This window comes from Zalophus californianus, chromosome 1 (genome assembly GCF_009762305.2).
Source record: "Zalophus californianus isolate mZalCal1 chromosome 1, mZalCal1.pri.v2, whole genome shotgun sequence".
Classification (NCBI taxonomy): domain Eukaryota; kingdom Metazoa; phylum Chordata; class Mammalia; order Carnivora; family Otariidae; genus Zalophus; species Zalophus californianus.
Genome location: NC_045595.1, coordinates 25,592,112 through 25,618,986, shown reverse-complemented (window position 1 = coordinate 25,618,986; position 26,875 = coordinate 25,592,112). Strand labels below are relative to the sequence as shown.

The 26,875-nt window shown below is 38.2% G+C and overlaps 1 protein-coding gene across 2 annotated transcripts in view; it reads left to right on the top strand.

Moving 5' to 3' along the window:
- DNAH12 (dynein axonemal heavy chain 12) overlaps positions 1-26,875 on the top strand; it is a 231,404-nt gene that overhangs the window by 6,130 nt on the left and 198,399 nt on the right. For both annotated transcript variants that reach the window (XM_027587796.2, XM_027587798.2), the window contains 6 exons: positions 2,313-2,394; positions 2,581-2,607; positions 13,513-13,702; positions 21,649-21,721; positions 22,525-22,683; positions 22,897-23,092. In XM_027587796.2, coding sequence (XP_027443597.1) covers positions 2,313-2,394; positions 2,581-2,607; positions 13,513-13,702; positions 21,649-21,721; positions 22,525-22,683; positions 22,897-23,092 — 727 coding nt within the window. The remainder of the gene's footprint in view (positions 1-2,312; positions 2,395-2,580; positions 2,608-13,512; positions 13,703-21,648; positions 21,722-22,524; positions 22,684-22,896; positions 23,093-26,875) is intronic.

The window sequence follows — 26,875 nt, the reverse complement described above, 5'->3', positions numbered from 1 at the left end:
TACTATCGAAATATTGTGGCTAGAGCAGTGAGCAAAACAGACATGGCCCTTGTATCTATGGAACTTACCAGTCTATGTGTTTATGGTTTTGGTGCCCATCTTTTCCTTGAAATTCCTTTTGGTTCTCCTCCTGCCTCTTTGATCACATCTCCTTTGCCTCCTTCAATTGTGTTTTTTTTCTTATTCCTGTCATGTTTGGTGTCTTCCAATCTTCTTTCTCAGGTCTCTTTTCTTTTCCTTGTATACTCTATGCTTTGGCCATCTCCCCCAGTGTATTTACCTTTACAAACTGGTAGATTTGTCTCCCTAAAAATTTTCAATGCTCAAAAACTCTCAGCAATTCCCCACTGTCTATTGAATAAAAAAGCCATGCTATTTGAGGCCGTTAGTTGGATATTCCAGTCCATTTCTCCAAACTAATCTCCATTTGGTCCCAACTCCCTACTACTCCCTGTTTTTTCCTTTGATCATTCCCTTGACTTTCTGTTCCTCGGGAGAGTCATGTTTGTTCAGATCCATCTACCCAGGAAAACTACATCTCCACCTGAAATTCTCTCCTTTATTAAAGCTCATTGCAAATGCTAACTTGTTCATGTAGCCTTAAAAGACACCTCCAGGTGGAAGTGAACTTGTCCCCTCCTCTGGACCATCAGGGCCCCATGCCTTTCCTATGGTACCTGTTTTTATCTCCTCACCCTTCCAGTTTATCAATTCTTTGAGATTTGTTGCTGTTATATTTTAATAAAACCTAGTAGAGTGTCTTGTATAATATGAGCATTCAATATTTGGTGACAGATGGATTAGATGATGATATAACTTTATTTTATGGATGATAAATTCCTATGTTCAAACTATTTTTTAAAAAGATTTTACTTATTTGAGAGAGAGAGAGCTCAAGCAGGGGGAGGGGTAGAGGGAGAGGCAGAGTCCCCACTGAGCAGGGAACCCGATGAGCTGGAGGACATATGGCTTGATCCCAGGACCCTGGGATCATGCCCTGAGCCAAAGGCAGATGCTTAACCGACTGAGCCACCCAGGAGCCCCTCTTTTCAAACTATTTATCAAGTACCTACTATGTGCTCAGGTACTGTTCTTGGCATTAGGGACAAGGCAATGAATAAAATAGTCTACAATGTATAATATGTCAAATGGTGGGTAAATTCTATGAAGCACGGTAAGTGAGGGTAAAGAGGTTGGATAGTGAAGGAAGTGGTATTTAATATAAGGGGTAAGGTAAGGCTTTTCTGACAGGGTGGCTTTGGAACAGGGACAATACATATGAGGGCCTACTAAGCATCAGGATTAACTTAAACTTTGCAAGTTTGAATTGGAAAAAATTTGATTTTTATTTTTAGTCTCATTTTTTTTTTACAGTACATACAAATAATTTGAAAATTAAGGTCTCATTGATAATACTATTGGGATTTGTTTCTTTTCTTTTCTTTCTTTCTTTTTTTTTTTTTTTTGAGTTTCCAAAGGGATTTGTTTCTTAGAGAAAATCAATAAGATAGAGAACTCTTGTATTTTTTTTGTATTTTATTTTATTTTTTTACTTAAATTCAATTAGCCAAGGTATAGTACATGATTAGTTTTGTTGTTCTTGTTTTGTTGTTGTTGTTTTTTTTAAGATTTTATTTATTTATTTGACAGAAAGAGAGACAACGAGAGAGGGAACACAAGCAGGGGGAGTGGGAGAGGGAGAAGCAGAGAGCCCGATGTGGGGCTTGATCCCAGGACCCTGGGATCATGACCTAAGCCGAAGGCAGATGCTTAACGACTGAGCCACCCAGGTGCCCCCATAATTAATTTTTGATATAATGTTCAATAATTCATTAGTTGATAAAGAACTCTTGAATATCTCTTCAGTAAGTATAGTTGAAAGGATGTTCAAATTGTAATATTTTATTATGATGATTATTATTTAAGTAAACTTTACCCCCAGTGTGGGGCTTGAACTCATGAGATTGAGTTTAAGAGTTGCACGCTCCACTGACTCAGCCAGCCGGGACCCCCAAATTGTAATTTTTTTCAAATATTTATTTGAGAGAGAGAAAGAATGCGCAAGCATGAAGCGGAGAGGGAGAAGCAGTCTCCCTGTGAGCAGGGAGTCCCATGTGGGGCTCGATCCCAGGACTCTGGGATCATGACCTGAGCAGAAGGCAGACGCTCAACCGACTGAGCTATCCAGGTGCCCTCTGTAATGTTTTAATAATATATCTTAATGATGTCTTCAAGAGAGTCAGACATTTTTTATAACTATAAGTAGTTTAACTATAACTAAAATATAAACTATTTTTTAAACTATAATCCAGAGTTGATGGAGCCAAAAGAAGTTTAGACAGAACAGTGGATAAAAGGACACCTCCAATCCCAGAGCCAGATTATCCTCCAACTGTAAGTTTAGGTTGTCTTTTTAAAAAGTTTATCCTTATACAATTTTAATTTGTAATTATTTTAAGTTGATCTCAATATAACTAGTATTTTTAAGAGAATAATACATATACATAATGCATACATTTAAGTCACTTACAATTTTTATCTTCTTGATTTAATTATGTCTTATTTGTTTGCTTTTGACAGATGACGAGTGAAATTAAAAAGAAAGGAGTGAGTTCATTTTTTTTTTATATTTCTTGTTTTGAAAATGTCCAAAGAAATTATGACAAAGTAGCTCCTTCTAAGACTACCTGCTAATAAGACTCATTCTAGAAGAGGAAGAAATTTAGAAACTGAGATTTTCATTTTCTGTGCCAAAAGGAACAAGCATGTCATGGATGACAATATGGGTTTTAAGAGTTATATTTTTGTTGCCATTTGTTATTTGAGGATTAGTGGTAAATGTTTTAGTTCTTATTCCAGAAACTGGAAAAAAATTTAAAGTTGCCATTATAAAGGAAATGCATTTTGTTTTTCACTGTTCTAATATTGATACAATAATGATTACTTATTGAGAATCTATAGGGTGCTAGCCACACACTAGATGCTAGATTAAAACAAAATGGCACTGACTGCATGGACGACAACTTGGGGCTATGGTGTGATTGGTGGGAAGATGATGACACATAACACTATTTCACAGCAAAGGATATGGAAACCTATGGAGCTGGCTACACAGAAGAGAAATTCATACAGCATGTTTCCAGATGGGGGTACAGGCTTTCCAAGTCTCTTCAAGTTCCCTTTGGGGGTAGAGGGCTCAGGATACATCCCTGTACTGAGGATCTGTGGAAGAGCCAATTTCAGCTACTCCAAGTTTTCTCTTTTTTCCTTCCTTCTTCCTTCCTTCCTTCCTTCCTTCCTTCCTTCCTTCCTTCCTTCCTTCCTTCCCTTCCTTCCCTTCCTTCCTTCCTTCCTTCCTTCTTCCCCTTCCTTCCCTTCCTTCCTTCCTTCCTTCTTCCCCTTCCTTCCCTTCCTTCCCTTCCTTCCTTCCTTCTTTCCTTCCTTCCTTTCTTCCTTCCTTCCTTCCCTTCCTTCCTTCCTTCCTTCCTTCCTTCCTTCCTTCCTTCCTTCCTTCCTCCCCTTCCTTCCCTTCCTTCCCTTCCTTCCTTCCTTCTTCCCCTTCCTTCCTTCTTCCCCTTCCTTCCCTTCCTTCCTTCTTCCCCTTCCTTTCCTTCCTTCCTTCCTTCCTTCCTTCTTCCCCTTCCTTCCTTCCTTCCTTCTTTTTTTTCCTTTTCTTTTCTTTTCTTTTCTTTTCTTTCTTTCTTTCTTTCTTTCTTTCTTTCTTTCTTTCTTTCTTTCTTTCTTTCTTTCTTTCTTTCTTTCTTTCTTTCTTTCTTTCTTTCTTCCTTTTTCTTTTCTTCTTTCCTCTCTTCTTCCTCCACCTCCCTCCCAACCTTTATGGAGACTTTGGCTGTGTATTTGCCTCTTTACTAGATAATAAGAACTGATATAAAACATTCATAAGTATTTAACATGAGGCTGGGTGAATTGCAAGGCATATTTGTGTGTATGTGCTTAGCATCCTCACTCTTCATCCACCGTTCTTACCTTCTAGTGTCTTACAATCTAAAATAGGTAGCCAGGCATGAAACAGTCATTCACTTTGGAACCCACTGCTTTTGGTAATCTGGCATGAAGGAACACCACCTCTTCATCATTAGTGTCACCAGTGACCACTAATTGCCAAATCCAAGGGATGTTTTTTTAATACTGTTTTCACTAGACCTCCAGCTGACTTTTATTTTTTATTTATTTATTTTTAAAATATTTTATTTATTTATTTGATGGAGAGAGAGAGAGCATGAGCAGAAGCACAAGCAGGGGTAGTGGCAGGCAGAGGGAGAGGGAGAAGCAGGCTCCCTGCTGAGCAGGGAGCCCGATGTGGGGCTCCTTCCCAGGACCCTGGGATCATGACCTGAGCCGAAGGCAGACACTTAACTGACTGAGCCACCCAGGCGCCCCTCCAGCTGACTTTTTAAAAATGTTTTTACTAAAAAATAAAAAATAAATGTTTTTGCTTTTAAATAGTTGGACACATGGATCAGTGGAATAAATGGATGACCCAGAAGTAGACCTACACGAGTACAGCCAACTGATTTTTGACAAAGTGCAAAAATTAATTCAATAGAGGAAGGATACTCTTTTCAACAAATAGAGTGGAGCAATTGGACATCCATTAAAAAAATGAAACAAATAAACAACAACAAAAAAGCCCAAACCTCAGCCTTAACTTCATACCTTGTGCAAAAATTATTGAAATTAAATCATAGATTTAAATGTAAAACATAAAACTATTTTAAAACCTTTTAAAAGACAACACAGGAGAATTATAAAACTATAAACCTTTTAGAAGCAAACCTAGAGCTAAGCAGAGTTTTTAGACATGACACCAAAAACATAATCCATAAAAGAAAAAGCCCCAAAAGTTATATTTCACCAAAATTTAAAACTGTTGCTCAGTGAAAGACTGTGTTAAGAGGATGAGAAGACAAGCTACACAATGGGTGAAAATACAAATCACATATCCAACAAAGGACTTATGTCTCAGAGATGTAAAGAACTCTCAAACAATCCAATTAGAAAATGGGTAAAAAGCATAAATAGACATTTTACCAGAGAGGATATATAGATGGCCAATAAGCACATTTTTAAAAGACGTTCAACATCATTAGTCCTTAGGGGAATGCAAATTAAAACCATGATGAGTTATCACTACATACCCACTAGAATGGCTCAAGTAAAGAACAGTGTGATTCTAGCTGACCATTCATTTCCTTTTTATTCCCTTGTATTTATTCTTCTGGTTTTCTTCACGGCTTTGTCTTCCCTGCCTGTGGACCACTGTTCTCTTTCCTTGAATCCCCTGGGATGATTCTCTCCTTTTCTGATTTCAGCTACCTTCTGTATATTGATGACTCTCAGATATTTTTATGCAAAAATACCTCAAGTTCAACATGTCAAAAAAAACCCCTCATCATCAGCTTCCTCCATCAGACTTCTCTTCTTTCGTATTTTTGATTCTAGTTCCTGTTATCACTATCTATAGAGACACTCATGCTTAAAACATCTGAGTCTTAACTTCTCCTTCCCCCTCACCAACTACCCACCTGTCATACAATTAATCCCCAAGTACTGTGATTATTTCTCCTATTAGTCCTCTTCTTCTCTTAGCCTTAGATCAGGACTTCATCTCTTGCTTTGCTTGACTACAGTAGACATCAGTGGCTTCCCATACCCATTAAAGCTTAATGTGGCATGGAAAGCTTTCTGTAGTATGACCCCTGCCTATTCCCCAGCCTCTCCTCTCCCTATGCACTGTCATGCTTACGCTTTACCCACATGAACTTGCTTCTTAATCCTTGAGGAAATATGACATTTCTCACTTCACTGCTTTTGTCTGGCATGTCCCTTCATCATCCATTCTTCTTTTCATCTGGCTGTCTCTAATTCAGCTCAGTCATCACCCCAAGGAAGCCTTACCCTCTCCCTATGGGTTTGGATAAATGACTTTTTCTTTGCTCCAATTATACCCTATTTATTTTTTGTTAATTTACTTAGCACATTGCATTAGGTATTCTCTTGATCTTTTCATGGATTTAAGTGATATATTCCTAGGCTTGAGGCCAGGAATTGCTTCTTAATCATCTTTGTATCTTTAACATCTTTGGTATTGAACACTAGTAGTGGATACTCAATAAATGCTTAATGAATGAATAAATATAAACACTTCAGCTCAGTAAAATATAACAGATATTGTGATGGAAGTATGAAAAAATATAGTGGGGGCATAAAGTAGGAAGTTTTCCAAAGATGATATCTTTTTGCTAAAGGAAGAATATATACTTTAATTCTAAGGGTCAAATATGTACATATATATATATAGACACACACACACATATATATATAATATATATTTTATTGGGCTATAATTGACATGTAACATATTTTTATTTTAGGGGATGAAAGGGTTAAAACACAATAAGTTAAGGATACATAATTAGAATAATGAATTTTAGGCTTCCTGTCACTATAAAATCATATAATTTATTCATGCCTAGTTTTTTATGTAATATTTTAGAGTTTGACCCTGACCTACTTTATAAAACTGCTGTAGATTTGGGGGAATTGAGAAAATATCTTCCTTGCCTACCTATAATCAAAGTATTTATTAATGAAAAAATTAATAAATGTTTACTATGTACCTGATCCTGTGTTAGATGCTGAAGATTGATAAACAAGATGGACATAGTTTTTGATCTTATGGAGCTTATATACTAATGGGGAAGACATAGTAATCAAGTAAAACAAACAAAATAATGGTGACAAGTACTATGAAAGAAATACAATGTAATAGGACAGAGAGTGACTGGTCAGGGAGTGGAGCCATATAAAGCAGGTGGTCAGAGAAGGTGTCCCTGAGGCAGTGACATTTTGGAGACCTGAATGGTAGAAAAGAGCCGCCATAGGAAGACCTGGGGATGAGAATTTCCCAGTAGGAGAAACAGTTAAGTTTAAAGTCCCTGAAGGAGTACAGATCCTTTACTTCTTTGGTTAGGTTTATTCCTAGGTATCTTATGGTTTTTGTTGCGATTGTAAATGGGATAGATTCCTTGATTTCTCTTTCTTCTGCCTCATTGTTATGTGCATAGACATGCAACTGACTTCTGTGTGTTGATTTTATATCCTGTGAAACAAAACAGATGAACATAGGGGAAGGGAAGGAAAAATAAAATAAGATGAAAACAGAGAGGGAGTCAAACCATAAGAGACTTTAAAAAATATTTTATTTATTTATTTGACAGACAGACGGACAGAGAGAGAGAGCACAAGCCAGGGGGGTGGGCAGCAGGCAGAGGGAGAGGGAGAAGCAGTCTCCCCGCTGAGCAGGTAGCCCGACTCAGGTCTTGATCGCAGAACCCTGGGATCATGACCTGAGCCAAAGGCAGATGCTTAACCGACTGAGGCAACCAGGCCCCCCATAAGAGACTTTTAACTATAGGAAACAAACTGAGGGCTGCTGGAGGGAAGGTAGGGGGAAGATGGGAAAATTGGGTGATGGGCATTAAGGAGGGCACTTGATATAATTAGCACTGGGTTTTGTATGCAACTGATGAATCACTAAATTCTACCCCTGAAACTAATAATACAGTATATGTTAACTTGTTAAATTGAATTTAAATAAAAAATTTAAAAAAAAAAGTCCTGAAGGAGAAGATAATTTGGTATGTGCCAGGAACTGAAAGGCCAGCTTGACTAGAGCATACTGAATGAGCTCATGAGAGTACATAAAGTGAACTCGAAGAGAGAGTCAGGGGCCAGATTATGTAGGCCATGGTAAGGCGTTCATTTTACCCAAATTGCAATGGGAAGTCATTGAAGGATTCTACTCATGGGAATATTATAATTTGATTTATATTTTATTGATAAAAAGCCACTTTGACAGTGATGTGAGGGAAAAAAAAACAACTTTGATACTTTAAAAAATGGATTATGGCCAGGGCAAGAGTAAAAAGCAGGAAGAATCAGCTAGTTGTAGAAGACAACAATCTTGAATGAGAAATGATTATAGTTTAGAATGATAGTAAAAGAGCTAGAAAAAGTTGATCGATTCAGGATATATTTTGGATGAGGACATGATAGGACTTATTGATAGATTGGATATGAAAGGTAAGTGAAAGAGGAACCAAAGATGACTTTTAGGGTGTTGGCCTGACTTTATAAGGTTAATTGGTGCCATTTATTGAGATAGCTAAGACTAAGGAAGGAATGGCTTAGAGGCTTGGGAGATCAAAAGGTCTCCTATGGCTATACTGAGATTTCAGAAATACCTCAGTTCTAGAGATATGGATTTAGGACCCATCAACACATATAGATGATACTAACAGTCATGTGTCTCTAGGTGAAATCACCTAGGTAGAGAGGGAGAAAGTGAGCAGAGGAAAGCAGGTTCATTACTAGAAAGAGGTCAGTCCACTGATATATAATGAGGGATTGGGAACCATCACAAGACTTTTAAGATCAAGCAGCACAAAAATGGAGCAGACAGAATTTTGGAGTGAGCAACTAATTGAAAAAAAATTGAAGAAAAAAATTGAAGAAACAAAGGAAAAAATGTACAAATACACCATTCATTTAAACATCTTTTAGGGCACCTGTCTGGCTCAGTTGATTAAGCATCTGCCTTCGGCTCAGGTCATGATCCCAGGGTGCTGGGATGGAGGTCCTGAGATCAAGCCCCGCATCAGGCTCCCTGCTCAGCGGGGAGCCTGCATCTTCCTCTCCCTCTGCCACTTCACCTGCTTGTGCTGTCTCATGCATGCTCACTCTCTCTCTGTCAAATATAAATGCATAAACAAACAAATAAATCTTAAAAAAACATACAAACCATCTTGTTATTTTGAAATAATTTCAGATTTATAGAAAAGTGGTAAAAAGTTTATAAAAAATTCTTCTATATGCTTTACCTGTTCCTATAATGTTAACATTCTTACCTGAAACAATGATTATTATGGTGGTTACCAAATAATATTTCAATCATTCCTTGTATATTTTTTAGTTGGAATTTTATAGTAAGGAAGAACTTCATCCTTTCTCTCATCATTCACTCATACCAGTATGGGCTATGGAGTCTTACTGTAGCCATTGAGTTATAATGTGTTGTTATTATTATTGTTTATCGTGACATTCAGTTGTCCCAGATTTGGCCAGTGGGAGTTCTTCAAGTTAACTCTCTTTTTTTTAAAGATTTTATTTATTTATTTATCTGACAGAGAGAGAACCAGCGAGAGAGGGAACATGAGCAGGGGGAGTGGGAGAGGGAGAAGCAGGCTTCCCGCTGAGCAGAGAGCCCGATGTGAGGCTCCATCCCAGGACCTTGGGATCATGATCTGAGCCGAAGGCAGACACCCAATGACTAAGCCATCCAGGCGCTCCTGGATTTTATTTATTTGAGAGAGAGAGAGCCCAAGAATGGTGGGGTGGGGCGGAAGCAGACTCCTCACTGAGCAGGGAGCCTGACACAGTACTCAATCCCAGGACCCTAGGATCATGACCTGAGCCTAAGAGATGCTTAAGTGACTGAGCCACCGAGGTGCCCCAAACCCACTCCCTTTAAATAACCAGTCTCATTAATTTCTGGTTTATCCTTCCTATGTTTAATTTTTCATAAAGGAAGAGATTCTTTTTCATATTTCCCCTTTTATCTTATACAAAATGCATCATAATTTAAATATTCTTTTGCATTTTGTTTAACAACATACCAAGAAGTTACTCTATATCAGTTTATAGAGATCTTCTTCATTCTTTTTTCTTTTCTAGCTTTCTTGAGATAGAATTGACATATGACATTGTGTAAGTTTAAGATGTACAATGTGTTGATTTGATTTCCTCATTCTTTTTCACTGCTGCACAGAACATCAGTGTGTGGATGTATAATAATTTATTTGGTCACTCTCAAATGTTTCCAATATTTTGCTGCCATGAATAACCTTGTATGTGTGTTTTTGTATTGTTGGAGGTATATTCTCAATTTCTAGAAGTTGGACTGCTGGGTCAATATGCAGTTTTGGTAGATATTGCAAAATTTCTCTGCAAAAGGATTGTGCCAATTCACATTCCTAGCTGCAATTTGTGAGAGTACTTCTTCCCCATAGTCTCACCACAGAATGTGGGGGTCATAATTTTTACTTTTTATCAGTCTGATAGGTGACAAATGGTATCTCAGGGTAGTTTAAGTATGCTTTTTAAAATTATGATAGGATTAAATATTTTTCAGAGTTAAGGACCATTTTTATAATATTTTTATTGTAAAATGTTGGTTCATATTTTCTCCCCATTTTTCTATCGGGTTTTATTATTTTCCCTGAAATTAAAATCTAGTAAAATACAACATAAAATTTACCATCTTAACCATTTTTTAAATTTATTTTTAAAAAATATTTTATTTATTTATTTGAGAGAGAGAGAGCGTGCACGAGTGGGGGGGCGGAGGGGCAGAGGGAGAGGGAGAGAGAATCTAAAGCAGACTCCCTGCTGAGCATGGAGTCCGACACGGGGCTTGATCCCATGACCCTGAGATCATGACCTGAGCTGAAACAAAGAGTTGGATGCTCAACGGACTGAGCCACCCAGGCGCCCGCATCTTAACCATTTCTAAGTGTACAATTCAGTGGTGTTTCTTCACATAGTTGTGTAACCAATCTCTAGAACTTTCCATCTTGCAAAACTGAAACTGAATACTCACTAAACAACTCCCCATTTCTCTTTTCCCTAAGTCCCTGGCAACTACCATTCTATTGTCTGTTTCTATGAATTGGATTACTCTAGATACCTCATATAAGTGGAATTATATATTTGTTTTTTGTCATTGGCTTATTTCATTCAGCATAATGTCTTCAAATTTCATCTATCCCTTACATTTTTAAGCATTCTTTATACTTTGAGATATATGTTGCAAATCTTTTGTCCCAGATTGTCAGTTGTCTTTTGATCATTTTTATTGTGATTTTTTTTGCCATGTAAACATTTTAATTTTTATGTAGTCAGAATTTGTCAGCCGTTTTTTGTTTTGTTTTGTTTTGTTTTGTATCTGGAACTTGAATCATAGCTAGAAAGTTTTCCTCTACCCTCAATTATAGCAGAATTTATTCATTTTTTTGTCCTTGTGTAGTTTTATTGTTTAATTTAAATTCTTGATGTATTTGGAATTTACTCTTGTGTATGGTGGAAGGTATGGATTAAATTTCTCTTTTTCCAAATGGCTAGCCAGTTGTCCCAGAGCTATTTTTTAAAAATATTCATCTTTGAGATACCACATTTATCATATGCCAAATTTTTCTACATACTGGGCCTATTTCTGGACTTTCTTTTTTTTTCCTGCTAGTTCATCTATCCAAGCTCCTGTACCACACTGTTTTAATTAGAGAGATCTTATAGTATGTTTTAATGTTTCCTAGGGCTAGTCCTCCCTTGTAGATACTCTTTCTCAGGAATTTCTTGGCTATTCTCACATGTTTATTTTTCCACATGAACTTTAGGCTCAACAAGTCTAGTTCTATAAAAATGTATGTGGATATTTTTACTGGGATTACATTAAATTAATTTTGAGACAAACTTAAATTTTCATGTTAAAATATCTTTACCAAGATTAAGTATTGTCTTTCTACTTGTATTTGTCTATTTTTGTCAGATTACTTATTGTTACAGGAGAATTTATAAAATTATGCTGCTATTGTACCAGAATATAATCTCCAAGAGACCAAGGGCTTTGTCTTTGTTTACTGGAACAATGAATATTTGTTGAATGAAGAAATAAGTTAGACAAAGGATCTTTGTTTTGCCTTGAGAAAATGAAAAGTATACAAAGAACATTAATTTGGCAAGAACTCATCAAAAATAAAGAAAAATATAAAGTGGTTTCTTTGAAAAGACAGAGCAAAATGTTTTCCTGCCCAGACACCTGACCTCCAGTGAATTTATAGTTCATACATGAGGGCTCCAGAAGAGCATGATTTATTCTTCCAGGTATTAAAAGTTGAGGGATTGCCTTCTGTATCTAGTTCATTCATGCTTCATCTACAAAGCCCCTTTTATGAAGTATATGACATTTCACCTACTAGAAATTCATTTTGGCTGCTACCACATACGGGTCCAGTGGGAAGAACCTCTAGACTTGTCACTCTGCCTTCACTTCCCTGGCAGAGCTCCCTCCTCCAGCCCTGACTGCTTTCATCCAGGACACAGAGCCGTTGTGATTGCAGGTTAGCCATGTAACAGTGACATGAAATTCAGGGACACCTGCTGTATATTGTTGATGTGCTTCAGAAGTAGAGGTCTATATTACTTAGAGCCCTTTGCCCAACATAAAGGTTCTAAATAATCCCTTTCTCCTCTTCCCAGTTCCTGTTACTCTTTAGGTTTCCCTATTTGAATCCTTTGAGGCTATGAACTTCTGTTTGGTCCACCACTCCAGGCCCTCCATTCCCTTCAGTCCCCCTTTTTACTCTCCAGAAATCCAGGGTCCTTTCCTGTTTGAGGTTCTGGTATGCCTAAATCAACTTGTTTTTGTGATTATCTCACACTATCCTGGAGGTGACCAATTGGTTCTTACTCTACTCAGATGCCCCCTCCAGATTAAATTCTAATCGGTTCTGTTTCTGCCCCACCCCTTGGGTATGCTGTATTGGAGCCCCTCTCTGTTTCTTCTGGTTTCATGTAGCTGCTAACTTTCTGTTCGTATCCACACCCTATAGCCTTTTCTCCTCTTTCTTTTTTCTTGATCATTATTCTGTTCTCCTTTTAAACCACACACATATTGCCCACAAGAAAGTCATATTTTTTTCCCTAGTTGAGACATTATTTGTTTTTTGTTTTACAATACTGTATTCCTATTCAGAGTCCCAACAAGCTTGCATGTTAAATTCATAGTACACTCTTAAATATGAGAGACAACCTAATTTATTTCTATTGTCTATTTAAGATACTGATGGGTCTGCATTTCTATGTTACTTTAATACTGAAAACCTTAGGCTCCAACCCTGGTTTGAGTGAAGAGATTATTACAAGATTAGTTTTCTCAAGTGTAAAATGCAGATTTGGTTGGGAAAAAACCACCATGGTAATATTTTAAATTAATCAGCTTGATTAAATATTCTAAAATACTTAATAATATTCAGCCATAATTTATTGCTGTTATTTCCTGTCATTCTTGGTTGTTTTATCAATTGTGTACCTTTGTGCTAGAGTTCATAGTTGCCAGTTTCTGACTGTTTAATGGATTACTGTTACATATTTCAATGTTTGAGTGGATAATACATGGGCACACCCAGCTTCCCTAGCCCACTCTTTGGTCCCAATTTCCAATTCTTATTCATTCAATAAATATAAACTGAGCACTTAAAAAATGGTTTCTTTGTAGGTCATACTTTTGGGTAAATGTTTTTATTTTGAAAACATGTTATTTTTCAGAATACTTCTATTCTGAAAAAAATGTTGTCTTGAATAGACAGAGCTCAGGAGTTACACTGAAATACTACACCATTTAGAACACTTTATTTTTTCTTATTATATTCTCAGTTCAACTATATTTATATGAAGCAGTGTGTAGAAAGCAGTCCTATAGTCCCTATTCAGCAGGAATGGCTGGATCACATGTTAATGCTGATACCTGAGTCTTTAAAAGAAGGGAAAGAAAGAGAAGAACTCATGAAAAGTCTCATAAATGAGGTGTCAAGTGACTTTGAAAAAAGCATGAAGAGGTATCTGGGTAAGTAGCATTTAACACATGCCAAGCTTCTTTGACTTCTGTTCTCCACCCCTCCAATCACAAGTAGAAATATGAATAATGAACATCTATGTATTTAGCTATATGTATTTCTTAGATATTATTTTAATTTAAAGTTTTTATTTTGAGGGGTACCTCGTTGGCTCAGTCGGTAGAGCATACGATTGTTGAGCCTGGGGTTGTAGGTTTGAGCCCCATATAGGCCCTTTACCTACACCCCTTGGGTGTAGAGATTACTTTAAAAAAATGAAATCTACTTTATTTTTTTCAATTTAATTTAATTTAATTTTTTATTAACATATAATGTATTATTTGTTTCAGGGGTACAGGTCTGTGATTCATCAGTCTTACACAATTCACAGCACTCACCATAGCACATACGCTCCCCAGTGTCCACCACCCAGCCACCCCATCCCTCCCACCCACCTCCACTCGAGCAACCCTTTGTTTCCCGAGATTAAGAGTCTCATATGGTTTGTCTCCCTCTCTGGTTTCATCTTGTTTCATTTTTCCCTCCCTTCCCCTATGATCCTCTGTCTTTTTTCTCAAATTCCTCATATCAGTGAGATCATATGATACTTGCCTTTCTCTGACTGACTTATTTCGCTTAGCATAATACCATCCACATCGTTGCAAATGGCAAGATTTCATTTCTTTGATGGCTGCATAATATTCCATTGTGTGTGTGTCTGTGTGTGTGTGTGTGTGTGTACACCATATCTTCTTTATCCATTCATCTGTTGTTGGACATCTAGGCTCTTTCCATAGTTTGGCTATTGTGGACATTGCTGCTATAAACATTGGGGTGCATGTGCCCCTTCAGATCACTACATTTGTATCTTTTTTTTTAAGATTTTATTTATTTATTCATGAGAGACAGAGAGAGAGAGAGAGAGGCAGAGGGAGAAGCAGGCTCCCAAGGAGCAGGGAGCCCGATGTGGGACTCGATCCCAGGATCCTGGGATCATGACCTGAGCCAAAGGCAGACGCTTAACCATCTGAGCCACCCAGGCGCCCCTACATTTGTATCTTTGGGGTAAATACCCAGTAGTACAATTGCTGGGTCGTAGAGTAGCTCTCTTTTCAACTTTTTGAGGAACCTTCATACTGTTTTCCAGAGTGGTTGCATCAGCTTGCATTCCCACCAACAGTGTAGGAGGGTTCCGCTTTCTCTGCATCCTCGCCAAATCTGTCATTTCCTGACTTGTTAATTTTAGCCATTCTGACTGGCATGAGGTGGTATCTCATTGAGGTTTTGATTTGGATTTCCCTGATGCCGAGTGATGTTGAGCATTTTTTCATGTGTCTGTTGGCCATTTGCAGAAATGTCTGTTCATGTCTTCTGCCCATTTCTTGATTGGATTCTTTGTTCTTTGGGTATTGAGTTTGATAAGTTCTTTGTAGATTTTGGATACTAGCCCTTTATCTGACATGTCATTTGCAAATATCTTCTCTCATTCTGTTGGTTGTCTTTTGTTTTGTTTTTTTTTTAAGATTTTTTATTTATTCATTTGTCAGAGAGAGAGAGAGAGAGCACAAGCAGAGGGAGAAGCAGGCTCCCTGCTAAGCAAGGAGCCCGATGTGGGACTCGATCCCAGGACCCCGAGATTGTGACCTGAGCTGAAGGCAGATGCTTAACTGACTGAGCCACCCAGGCGTCCCTGTCTTTTGGTTTTGTTGACTGTTTCCTTTGCTGTGCAAAAGCTTTTTATCTTGATGAAATCCCAATAGTTCATTTTTGCCCTTGCTTCCCTTGCCTTTGGGGATGTTTCTAGGAAGAAGTTGCTGCGGCTGAGGTTGAAGAGGTTGTTGCCTGTGTTCTCCTCAAGGATTTTGATGGATTCCTGTCTCACATTTAGTTCTTTCAATCATTTTGAGTCTATTTTTGTGTGTGGTGTAAGAAATGGTCCAGTTTCATTCTTCTGCATGTGGCTGTCCAATTTTCCCAACACCATTTCTTCAACAGAAGAGACTGTCTTTTTTCCATTGGACATTCTTTCCTGCTTTGTCAAAGATTAGTTGACCATAGAGTTGAGGGTCCATTTCCAGGCTCTCTATTCTGTTCCATTGATCTGTGTGTCTGTTTTTGTGCCAGTACCATACTGTCTTGATGATTACAGCTTTGTAATAGAGCTTGAAGTCTGGAATTGTGATGCCGCCAGCTTTGCTTTTCGTTTTCAACATTCCTTTGGCTATTCGGGGTCTCTTCTGGTTCCATACAAATTTTAGGATTATTTGTTCCATTTCTTTGAAAAAAGTGGATGGTATTTTGATAAGGATTGGATTAAATGTGTAGATTGCTCTAGGTAGCAAAGACATTTTTACAATATTTGTTCTTCCAATCTAAGAGCATGGGACGTTTTTCCATTTCTTTGTGTCTTCCTCAATTTCTTTCATGAGTATTCTATAGTTTTCTGAGTACAGATCCTTTGCCTCTTTGGTTAAATTTATTCCTAGGTATCTTATGGTTTTGGGTGCAACTGTAAATGGGATCGACTCCTTAATTTCTCTTTCTTCTGTCTTGTTGGTGGTGTATAGAAATGCAACTGATTTCTGTGCATTGATTTTATATCCTGCCACTTCACTGAATTCCTGTATGAGTTCTAGCAGTTTTGGGGTGGAGTCTTTTGGGTTTTCCACATAAAGTATCATATCATCTGCAAAAAGTTAGAGCTTCACTTCTTCTTTACTGATTCAGATGCCTTTTATTTCTTTTTGTTGTCTGATTGCCGAGGCTAAGACTTCTAGTACAATGTTGAATAGCAGTGGTGATAGTGGACATCCCTGCCATGTTCCTGACCTTAGGGGAAAAGCTCTCAGTTTTTCCCCATTGAGTATGATATTCATTGTGGGTTTTTCATAGATGGCTTTTATGATATTGAGATATGTACCCTCTATCCCTATACTCTGAAGAGTTTTGATCAAGAAAGGATGCTGTACTTTGTCAAATGCTTTATCTGCATCTATTGAGAGGATCATATGGTTCTTGTTCTTTCTTTTATTAATGTATTTTATCACATTGATTGATCTGCGGATGTCGAACCAAATTTGCAGCCCAGGAATACATCCCAGTTGGTCGTGGTGAATAATCCTTTTAATGTACTGTTGGATCCTACTGGCTGGTATTTTGGTGAGAATTTTTGCATCCATGTTGATCAGGGATATTGGTCTGTAGTTCTCCTTTTTGACGGGGTCTTTGTCTGGTTTTGGGATCAAGGGAATGCTGGCCTCATAAAATGAGTTTGGAAGTTTTCCTTCCATTTCTATTTTTTTGGGACAGTTTCAGAAGAATAGGTATTAATTCTTCTTTAAATGTTTGGTAGAATTCCCCTGGAAGCTATCTGGTCCTGGGCTCTTGTTTGTTGGGAGATTTTTGATTATGGCTTCAATTTCTCTACCGATTATGGGTCTGTTCAGGTTTTCTCTTTCTTCCTGGTTCAGTTTTGGTAGTTTATACATCTCTAGGAATGCATCCATTTCTTCCAGATTTTCTAATTGGTTGGCATATCGTTGCTCATAATATGTTCTAATAATTGTTTGTATTTCTTTGGTTTTGGTTGTGATCTCTCCTCTTCATTCATGGTTTTATTTATTTGGGCTCTTTCTCTTTTCTTTTTGATAAGTCTGGCCAGGGGTTTATCAATCTTATTAATTCTTTAAAAAAACCAGCTCCTAGTTTCATTGATCTGTTCTACTGTTCTTTTGGTTTCTATTTCATTGATTTCTGCTCTGATCTTTATTCTCTTCTCCTGCTGGATTTAGGCTTTATTTGCTGTTCTTTTTCCAGATTCTTTATGTATAAGGTTAGGTTGTGTATTTGAGACCTATCTTGTTTCTTGAGAAAGGCTTGTATTGCTATATACTTCCCTCTTAGGATGGCCTTTGCTGCATCCCAAAGGTTTTGAACAGTTGTGTTTTCATTTTCATTTGTTTCCATGAAGTTTTAAAATCCTTCTTTAATTTCCTGGTTGACCCATTCATTCTTTAGCTGCTCTTTAGTAGTATGCTCTTTAGCCTCCATGTATTTGAGTTCTTTCCAACTTTCCTCTTGTGATTGAGTTCTAGTTTCAAAGTATTGTGGTCTGAAAATATGCAGGGAATGATCCCAATCATTTGGTACCGGTTGAGACCTGATTTGTGACCCAGGATGTAATCTATTCTGGATTGTGTTCCTTGTGCTCTCAAGGAGAATGTGTATTCTGTTGCTTTGGGATGGAATGTTCTGAATATATCTGTGAAGTCCATCTGGTCTAGTGTGTCATTTAAGGCCTTTATTTCCTTGTTGATCTTTTGCTTAGATGATCTGTCCATTTCAGTGAGGGGGTGTTAAATTCCCCTACTATTATTGTATTATTGTTGATGTGTTTCTTTGATTTTGTTATTAATTGGCTAATATAATTGGCTACTCCCATGTTAGGGGCATAGATATTTATAATTTTTAGATCCTCTTGTTGGATAGACACTTCAAGTATGATGTGGTGTCCTTCCTCATCTCTTATTATAGTCTTTGGTTTAAAATCTTAATTTGTCTGATATAAGGATTGCTATCCCAGCTTTCTTTTGATGTCCATTTGCATGGTAAATGGTTTTCCACCGCCTCACTTTCAATCTGGAGGTGTCTTTGGGTCTCAAATGAGTCTCTTGCAGACAACATATCGATGGGTCTTGTTTTTCTATCCAATCTGATACCCCGTGTCTTTTGATTGGGGCATTTAGCCCATTTACATTCAGGGTAACTATTGAAAGATATGAATTTAGTGCCATTGTATTGCCTGTAAGGTGATTGTTACTGTATATCGTCTCTGTTCCTTTGTGGTCTATGTTACTTTTAGGCTCTCTCTTTGCTTAGAGGACCCCTTTCAGTATTTCTTGTAGGGCTGGTTTGGTGTTAACAAATTCTTTTAGTTTTTCTTTGTCCTGGAAGCTTATCTTATCTCTCCTTCTATTTTCAATGACAGCCTAGCTGGATATTCTTGGCTGCATATTTTTCTCGTTTAGTGCTCTGAATATATCATGCCAGTCCTTCCTGGCCTACCAGGTCTCTGTGGATAGGTCTGCTGCCAATCTAATGTTTCTCCCATTGTAGGTTACAGACCTCTTGTCCTGAGGTGCTTTCAGGATTTTCTCTTTGTCTCTGAGACTTGTGAGTGTTACTATTAGATGTCAGACTGTTGACCTATTTTTATTGATTTTGAGGGGGGTTCTTTGTGCCTCCTGGATTTTGATGCCTGTTTCCTTCCCCAAATTAGGGAAATTCTCCACTATAATTTGCTCCAGTATATCTTCTGCCCCTCTCTTTCTTCTCTTTCTGGGATCCCAATTTGTTCTAATATTGCTTTGTCTTATGGTATCACTTTTCTCTCAAATTCTCCCCTCATGTTCCAGTAGTTGTTCATCTCTCCTTTTCTCAGCTTCTTTATTCTCCATCATTTGGTGTTCTATATCACTCATTCTCTCTTCTGCCTCATTTATCCTAGGATTTAGAGCCTCCATTCTTGATTGCACCTCATTAATAGCCTTTTTGATTTTGACTTGGTTAGATTTTAGTTCTTTTATTTCTCCAGAAAGGGATTCTCTAGTATCTTCTATGCTTTTTTCAAGCCCAGCTAGTATTTTTATAGTTGTCATTCTGAACTCTAGTTCTGACATCTTACTAATGTCTGTACTGATTAAGTCCCTGGTAGTCGGTACTATGTCTTGTTCTTTTTGAGGTGAGTTTTTCCATCTTGTCATTTTGTTCAGAGAAGAATAGATGAATGAGAGAACAAAATGCTAAAAGGGTAACTACAACCCCAGAAAAATATACACTAAACAAATCAGAAGAGACCTGAAACTGGGAGGAAAAGAAAGGGGGGGGAAAAAAGAATATGATCAGGCTGGTGAATAGAACAGAGTCACACACTAGATTTTGGTTGTATTTTGGTCTGTTAGAAGAAATTGCCTCCCAAAATTTTAAAGAAAGAAAAATATATATATATATACACAAATAAGGGTAAATACGATGAAGGGATGGAATATGACTGTAAAGATGAAAATTAAAAAAGATTTTCAAAAAGGAATTGATAAGTTGGTTGAAAAAAGAACGAAAAAATTAAGAAAAAAAAGCGAATGTGATCAGGCGGGAGACTAGGACAAAGTCATACACTAGATTTAGGGTATATTTTGGTCTGTTAGAAGAAACTGTATCCCAAAATTTTAAAGAACGAAAAACTTATATATATATACACAAAAAATAGGTTAAATACAATGAACGGATAGAATATGGGTGTAAAATGAAAATTAAAAAAAGATTTTAAAAAACGAATTGATAAGATGTTGGTTGAAAAAGGAAAGAAGAAAAATTCAATGAAAAAAACAAAAAAAAATAAAATTAACTTTGAAAGACTAAAGAATCATGGGAAAAAAGCCATGAATTCTATGTGCTATATTCCCCTGGCACTGGAGTTCTGCCCTTCTCATTGATCGATAAACTTCGTCTTGGTTGGCTGTGCTTGCTCATCTTCTGGGGGTGGGGCCTGTTGCCATGGTTCCCAAATGTCTTTGCCGGAGGCAGAATTGCCTCGCCCTTGCCAGGTCTGGGCTAAGTAATCTGATCGGGTTTGCTCTTCAGAGCTTTTGTTCCCTGCAAGCTTTCTGCACAGCTTTGGAGGATGAGAGTGAAGATGGCGGCCTCCCAATCTCTGCCGGGAGGAGCCGAGAACTCAGGCCCCTGCTCCTCAGTTCGCCCCCAGAGAAAAGCAGTCAATCACTCTCCTCTCCCCGGTCTCCGGCCACACTCTGTGCTCACCCGGCCTGTGGCCGGGCGTTTCTATCTCTGGCACCCGACCCTGTGTGGAGTCTCCAAACCCAGCAGATCCCTGTGGTGCGCTCCTGCGCCACTCCTCCTGGGGGAGGAAGGGGAGTCTCCCCGGATCTGCTGCTTGTTGGGTCCCTGTTGGAGGAGCCGTGGCCCGACTGTGCCACAGATCACAGTTTATGGCAACCCCGAGCTGAGAGCCCGCTCCTCAGCTTTGTCTCTGCAGCTGGCTTCCCCGCTCTGACACCTGGGAGCTCTGCCGCACTCAGGCATGCCCGGTCTTTCTGTGACCCCGAGGGTCCTGAGACCACACTGTCCCAACGAGGGTTCCAACCCCCTGCTTAGCCACTGGGGCGATGTCCCTCAGCGGAGCAGACTTCTAAAAGTTCCGATTTCGTGCTCCGCTGCTGGTACCAGGCTGATGGAGACCCCCTCCCCCTCCATCTATCTTCCTGAATATCGCCTTGGATTCACTTCTGTGCATGTCCTACCTTCCAGAAGGTGGTCACTTTTCTGTTCATAGAATTGCTGCTATTCTTTCCTTCACTCTCCTGTTGAGTTTGTAGGTGTTGAGAATGGTTTGATAACTGTCTAGCTGAATTCCTGGGACCAGTGGAAATTTAGGTCTTCTACTCCTCCTCCATCTTGCTCCTCTCAAAATCTACTTTAAAAAAAGTTTTTATTTTGAGCTTATTATCCAGTCAAAATCTTGTAATTCAAGGGAACTTTGTATAATTTTTATGTGCTTATTAGCTAATAGCGTTTTGATTTTTCTCTTTGTCTTTATGCCTGTAGTTATACTGTTTACAGAATTATAAAAAATATTACTGTATTTAGGGAGGTTTATTAGGGATTTAACATTTGCAGTTTTTATTGGAATAAGTTTTTAAGTGGCCTTTGAGTAGATAGAATGCAAAAAAACTAAAAACTTAAAGCTTTCCCATATCTGAATTCACACCCAAAGTAACACCAAATAGTACCAAGAACTTGCTTTTTTTCAAATAAAGGAATTTTTTTCTTCTCACTTTAATGCTCAATAAACTATGTTTTCCAATATCAAAAGTTAGAAACTTTTGTTTGAGTAGGATTTGCAAGGGTTTTCAAGAAATATTAATGCATATATATGTTTTAGTGAGGAGTGTTCTCGTGAAACCTCCAGTTAAATGGCTTGAAGATGAAGGAGGCCCTTTACCTACATCCCCTGAGTGAGTAAATTATTATTTAAAGATTGATTTATTTCTTTGAGAGAGAGAGGGCATGAGCAGGGGGAGTGGCAGAGGGAGAGAGAGAGAGAGAATCCCAAGTAGACTCCCTGCCCAGCACAAGGCCCAATGCAGGGCTGTTCCCACAATCCCGAGATCATGACCCCAGTCTAAATCAAAAGTCGGAGGCTCAAACAACTGAGACATCCAGGTGCCCCAGTAAGTTATTTTGAAAACAGAATTGCATCTAGGTTTTGATAACAGATTAAAAATAAGCTGATCTTACATTTAAGTCTAGAATTGTGAAGCTCAAAGGTACTTTGAATACATCTAAAAAATAGCACTACTGGGTTTTTTTTTCCCCTGAAGGTGTCCTTGCTCTGAACTTGTCTATTTGCTGCTTACACAATTAGGGGAACCCTTACGGATGTATAGGTCAATGTGGCCTTAAGTAAGCTTTGGTGTATGCCAGACAGATTTCTTCATCCTTTCTCCCCAGTTCCAAGGACTGAGTTCCTTTATCTCTACCCATGGTAACTGACCCAGAGCACAGTGGAAGTTAGCAGGGCACTCCCACCTGGCCCGTCAGTCTGCCTTACCCACAAGTGGTCTCTGTCCTCTCTGAAGATAATGCACTTTCAAGATCTTGAGGCATTTTTATTACATGCATGTCTCCTAAAGCTTCCATTGCTGACCATATTTTCCTCTTCTCTTGCTTTATGCTAATTCCATGTCATAACTATTATTTCCTAAAATTTAGAGTATATTGTTTGAATCCTGTTTGATATGGTGTTTTGCTTTTCCAGAGGACTGGATTATTCTAATCCTTGGCATTCTAGCTATGTGCAGACCAGAAATCAAATATCAGCTAATTTGCACATTGTTCATCCAACTATGAAAATATTGCTGGATCTTGGTTATACGATGTTTTCCAATTCCGTTTTGCTAGATTTAACAGGGATTAGGTAAAATCTCATATTTATTCTAACATTTAAGATTTGAATGTTGCTTGCTTGAGTCTTTATATTTTGACTGCATACATTTTAAAAATTGATAAGTCTTGAGAACTTTTCTTTAGATTAAAAAAATTTAAATTTATCTTATTTTTAAAAAGAATTGTGTATTAAGACCAGTATTTATCATTTGCTTTAAATCATTTTTATTTTTCTTATAAATAGAGCTAAAGGGCCAATTGATTGTGAATCACTGAGAAATGATCTATCAATACAAGCTAAAAAGGCAGAAGAGAAGATAATGAACACATGGTATCCAAAGGTTATAAATCTTTTTACCAAGAAGGAAACTCTAGAAGCTATCAAACCTGAAAAATTGGATGCATTTTATAACTGTGTTTCCACACTTATGTCAAATCAGGTAAATATGTTCTATATATCTTAAATAATAATGTTAATAAGAGTAGTTCTTATTTTGCTTTATTATTTTTTAAGTTTTTATTTAAATTCCAGTTAACATACAGTGTAATATTAGTTTCAGGTGAACAATACAGTGATTCAACACTTCCATACATCACCCGGTGCTTATCAGGACTAGTGCACTCCTTGATCCCCATCACCTGTTTAACCCATTCCTCCACCCCCCTCCTTCTGGTTACCATCAGTTCTCTATAGTTAAGAGTCTGTTTCTTGGTTTGCCTCTTTTTTCCCTTTTGCTCATTTGTTTTGTTTCTTAAATTCCACATATGAGTGAAATTGTATGGAATCTGGTATCTGTGTTTCTCTGACTGACTTATTTCACTTAGCATTATACTCTCTGGCTCCATCCAGGTCATAGCAAATGGCAAGATTTCATTCTTTTTTATGGCTGAGTAATATTCATCTCTGTGTGTGTGTGTGTGTGTGTGTGTGTATATATACATATATGTATATACATACACACACCACATCGTCTTTATCCTTTTATCTATCTATGAACATTTGGGCTGCTTCCATAATTTGACTATTGTAGACAATGCTGGTATAAACATCAGGGTGCATGTAGCCCTTTAAATTAGTATTTTTGTATTCTTTGGGTAAATGCCTAGTAGTGCAATTGCTGGATTGTAGGGTAGTTCTATTTTTAACTTTTTGAGGAACCTCCATACTGTTTTCCACGGTGGCTGCACCAGTTTGCATTCCCCACAGTGCAAGATGGTTCCCCTTTCTCCACATCTTCCCCAACAGCTGTTGTTTCTTATGTTGTTGATTTTAGCCATTCTGACAGGTGTGAGGTGATATCTCATTGTAGTTTTGATTTGTGTTTCCCTGATGATCAGTGATGGTGAGCATATTTTCATGTGTCTGTTAGTCATCTGTATGTCTTCTTTGGAGAAATGTCTATGTCTTCTGCCCATTTCTTAATTGGATTATTCATTTTTGGGGTGTTGAGTTTAAAACTGATGTTTTACTTTATTATTTAATTAATTAATTAATTAATTAATTAATTTATTTATTTTTAAAGATGTTACTTATTTATTTGACAGAGAAACACACAGCGAGAGAGGGAACACAGGCAGGGGGAGTGAGAGAGGGAGAAGCAGGCTTCCCGCGGAGCAAGGAGCCGGATGTGGGACTCGACCCCAGGACCCTGGGACCATGACCTGAGCCGAAGGCAGATGCTTAGTGACTGAGCCACCCAGGCGCCCCTTAGTTTATTATTTTAAATAAAATTCTATTTAGACATAGTGCTAGGTAATTATTTTGAAATAAAAATATTTTTACAATAATTTTGTTTAAATTAGTTTAGCATAAAAATACTTTTCTGAGGCAATATCTGAAGCAATCTAAAATGAAAAGAAAGTCTAGAAGTATGTGTCAATATTATGAGTGATTACTGGGCTCATGCTTAAAGGCTATCAACTAATTATCCATAGCTTTATTGGAGAATATTAACTAAGGACTATCCTAGTAAATATCTTTTTGAACATATGAAATCCCAAGTGGGTTTGTTCTCATTTTTTTCTCAAAAAATCTTGGTTTGAAATGGAATTGATCATCTTTAAAGAAAATATTAATTTATATTTTGTATTTATGGGCTCCTCAAATTTTTGCTATTGTAGAAATACAATTCTATAAAAATGGTTTTGAATAAAAACTTTCCCTTTTGGAAAATATCTCCAAAGTTTCCATAAATTTTTCTTTTTCTTTTTTTATGACAGAAGAATTTGTTTTTATTTCTTTCCACAGTGAAAACAGCTTTCCCCAATTATATAGGTAAAACCTACTTATTGTTAAAAAATGAAAAATGGGTACTTATTTACTCAAATATATTAGTAATTGTTAAAATTTTAGAAGATATGAAAGGCACTCAGGGAACAGAGAATTATTTCCAATTCCTTTTAATATCAGTCTCTCATAGTTGATCCATGAGCTTAGCCTCTTGTTTGTCTAATGCAGCATATTCAGCTTCTATTTCTTCAGCTTCGGGATCTCGTGAGAATACCATTTGTGATTCCAGATTGAGAGCCAAATCTTAGGTGTTGTTGCTTTTCAGCACAATCACAAGGAGTGTCTTTATTTTCATTCTCAGCAAACAAGTCTCCTCCATGTTTTACCAAAACCTGGACACAGGGTTTCACCCCTGAGGCAGCAGCATAGTGCAGGGGTGTTTTGTTGTTGTTGTTGTCGTCAACGGCATCAATAGCTGCTCTCTCATATTCTCCTAGGTCAAGTTTTGCTGCTTTCCATATTAAGATCATCTGCAGACAATCTGCTCTTCTGAAATCATCTGCGGGCCGTGCTAAGCGAGGATGAAGGGCTCCTTCAGATATCATAATTTGAGGTCCCATACCTAACAAATGCATAGATGTTTCATGGTGCACATTCCGTTTATTTGGATTTCCATCTCTACCAAAAAGAAAAGTCCCTAGTATTCTGTTCATCCCATGTCTAGCAGCACAGTGTAATGGAGTATTGTGCTGGTAGGGCTCCCCGTAAGATGTATTTGGATCAAGGGATTCTTTCAGCTGAGGGTTGTTTTCATAAATTTGGCAGGCCAGGTTTTTAATCACCATTGATGAGTGCTTTACGGAATTTGGTAGTTGTATTTCCCATGTTTTCTTTTGGTCTTTTTTTCTGATAGGCAGTGGCACTTTTTTCCTTCCCACTTTAGCCACTTCTTGAAAGTTTCTGCAACATGTTTCGCATTGGTTACTTCCTGGGCTGAGGGTAAGGGTCAGATGGACCCCGCAGCTCTGTAGTTCTGCCACCGCCGTGGCAGCCTCTGCCTCTCGCGCGGAGCAGGTGACTTCAGGTACCAACACAGGCGGGCGTCCCCTCCTCGCCGGCCCGAGGGCGCCCTCCAGGTGGAGGCTGCTGGGGCTGAGGGAGCGCACTAGAGGCCCGCGAGGATCGCTGCGTGAGACGGAAGCACCCGCGCCGAGGCTAAGACTGGGCGGGTGCCCACCATCTCTGGCCAACGCGCCGCCTCATTCAAGGGAGGGGAAGAGGGGGGCGGTGGCTTTTGCCTCCGCCTCGCGGTCAAGTCCCGCTCATGCTCAAGCCTTGCGCGCGCACAAGCAGCCCCCATAAATTTTTCAATGTATCCTTAAAAGGACACGTTTAATATCTAGTATATAACCCTGTGATTAACATACATGACTTCCTTTTTACCTTTATCCTCTTAAGAGGACTATGATTATTTGATAAGAAGTAGAGATGGGGAACATTTTGAAGATGGTTTTAGATCTATATTTATCTGCTTGGCTAAATTTCCAATAGCTGTTTCTACATAAGAATGCATCATTCAGGGGCACCTGGGTGGCTCAGTAGGTTGAGCATCCTATGCTTGGTTTCAGCTCAAGTCATGATCTCAGGGTTGTGAGAGGGAGCCCCGGTCCAGCTTTACACTCAGTGTGGAGTCGGCTTGAGATTCTCTCTCCCTTTGCCCCTCCCCACCATCTTGAAAATAAATAAAATCTTTTAATTTAAAAAAAAAAAGAATGCATTATTCATTCTTTGGTAACTTACTGTGCACATTTCTCAGTTCCAGTGGCTTCACCCTCACCTAGTGATGTGCTGGAAATCCAGCTTTGGGGATGGGGGAGAAAAGCCCTAATTTGTAGTGTTTGCCAATTTCCTGGTGTAAATATTCCCACCGTGGTGCTTTTCAACCATCCAAGGGTTTAGTAACTGGGTCTTAGAAGTCTTGATTATTTAACAG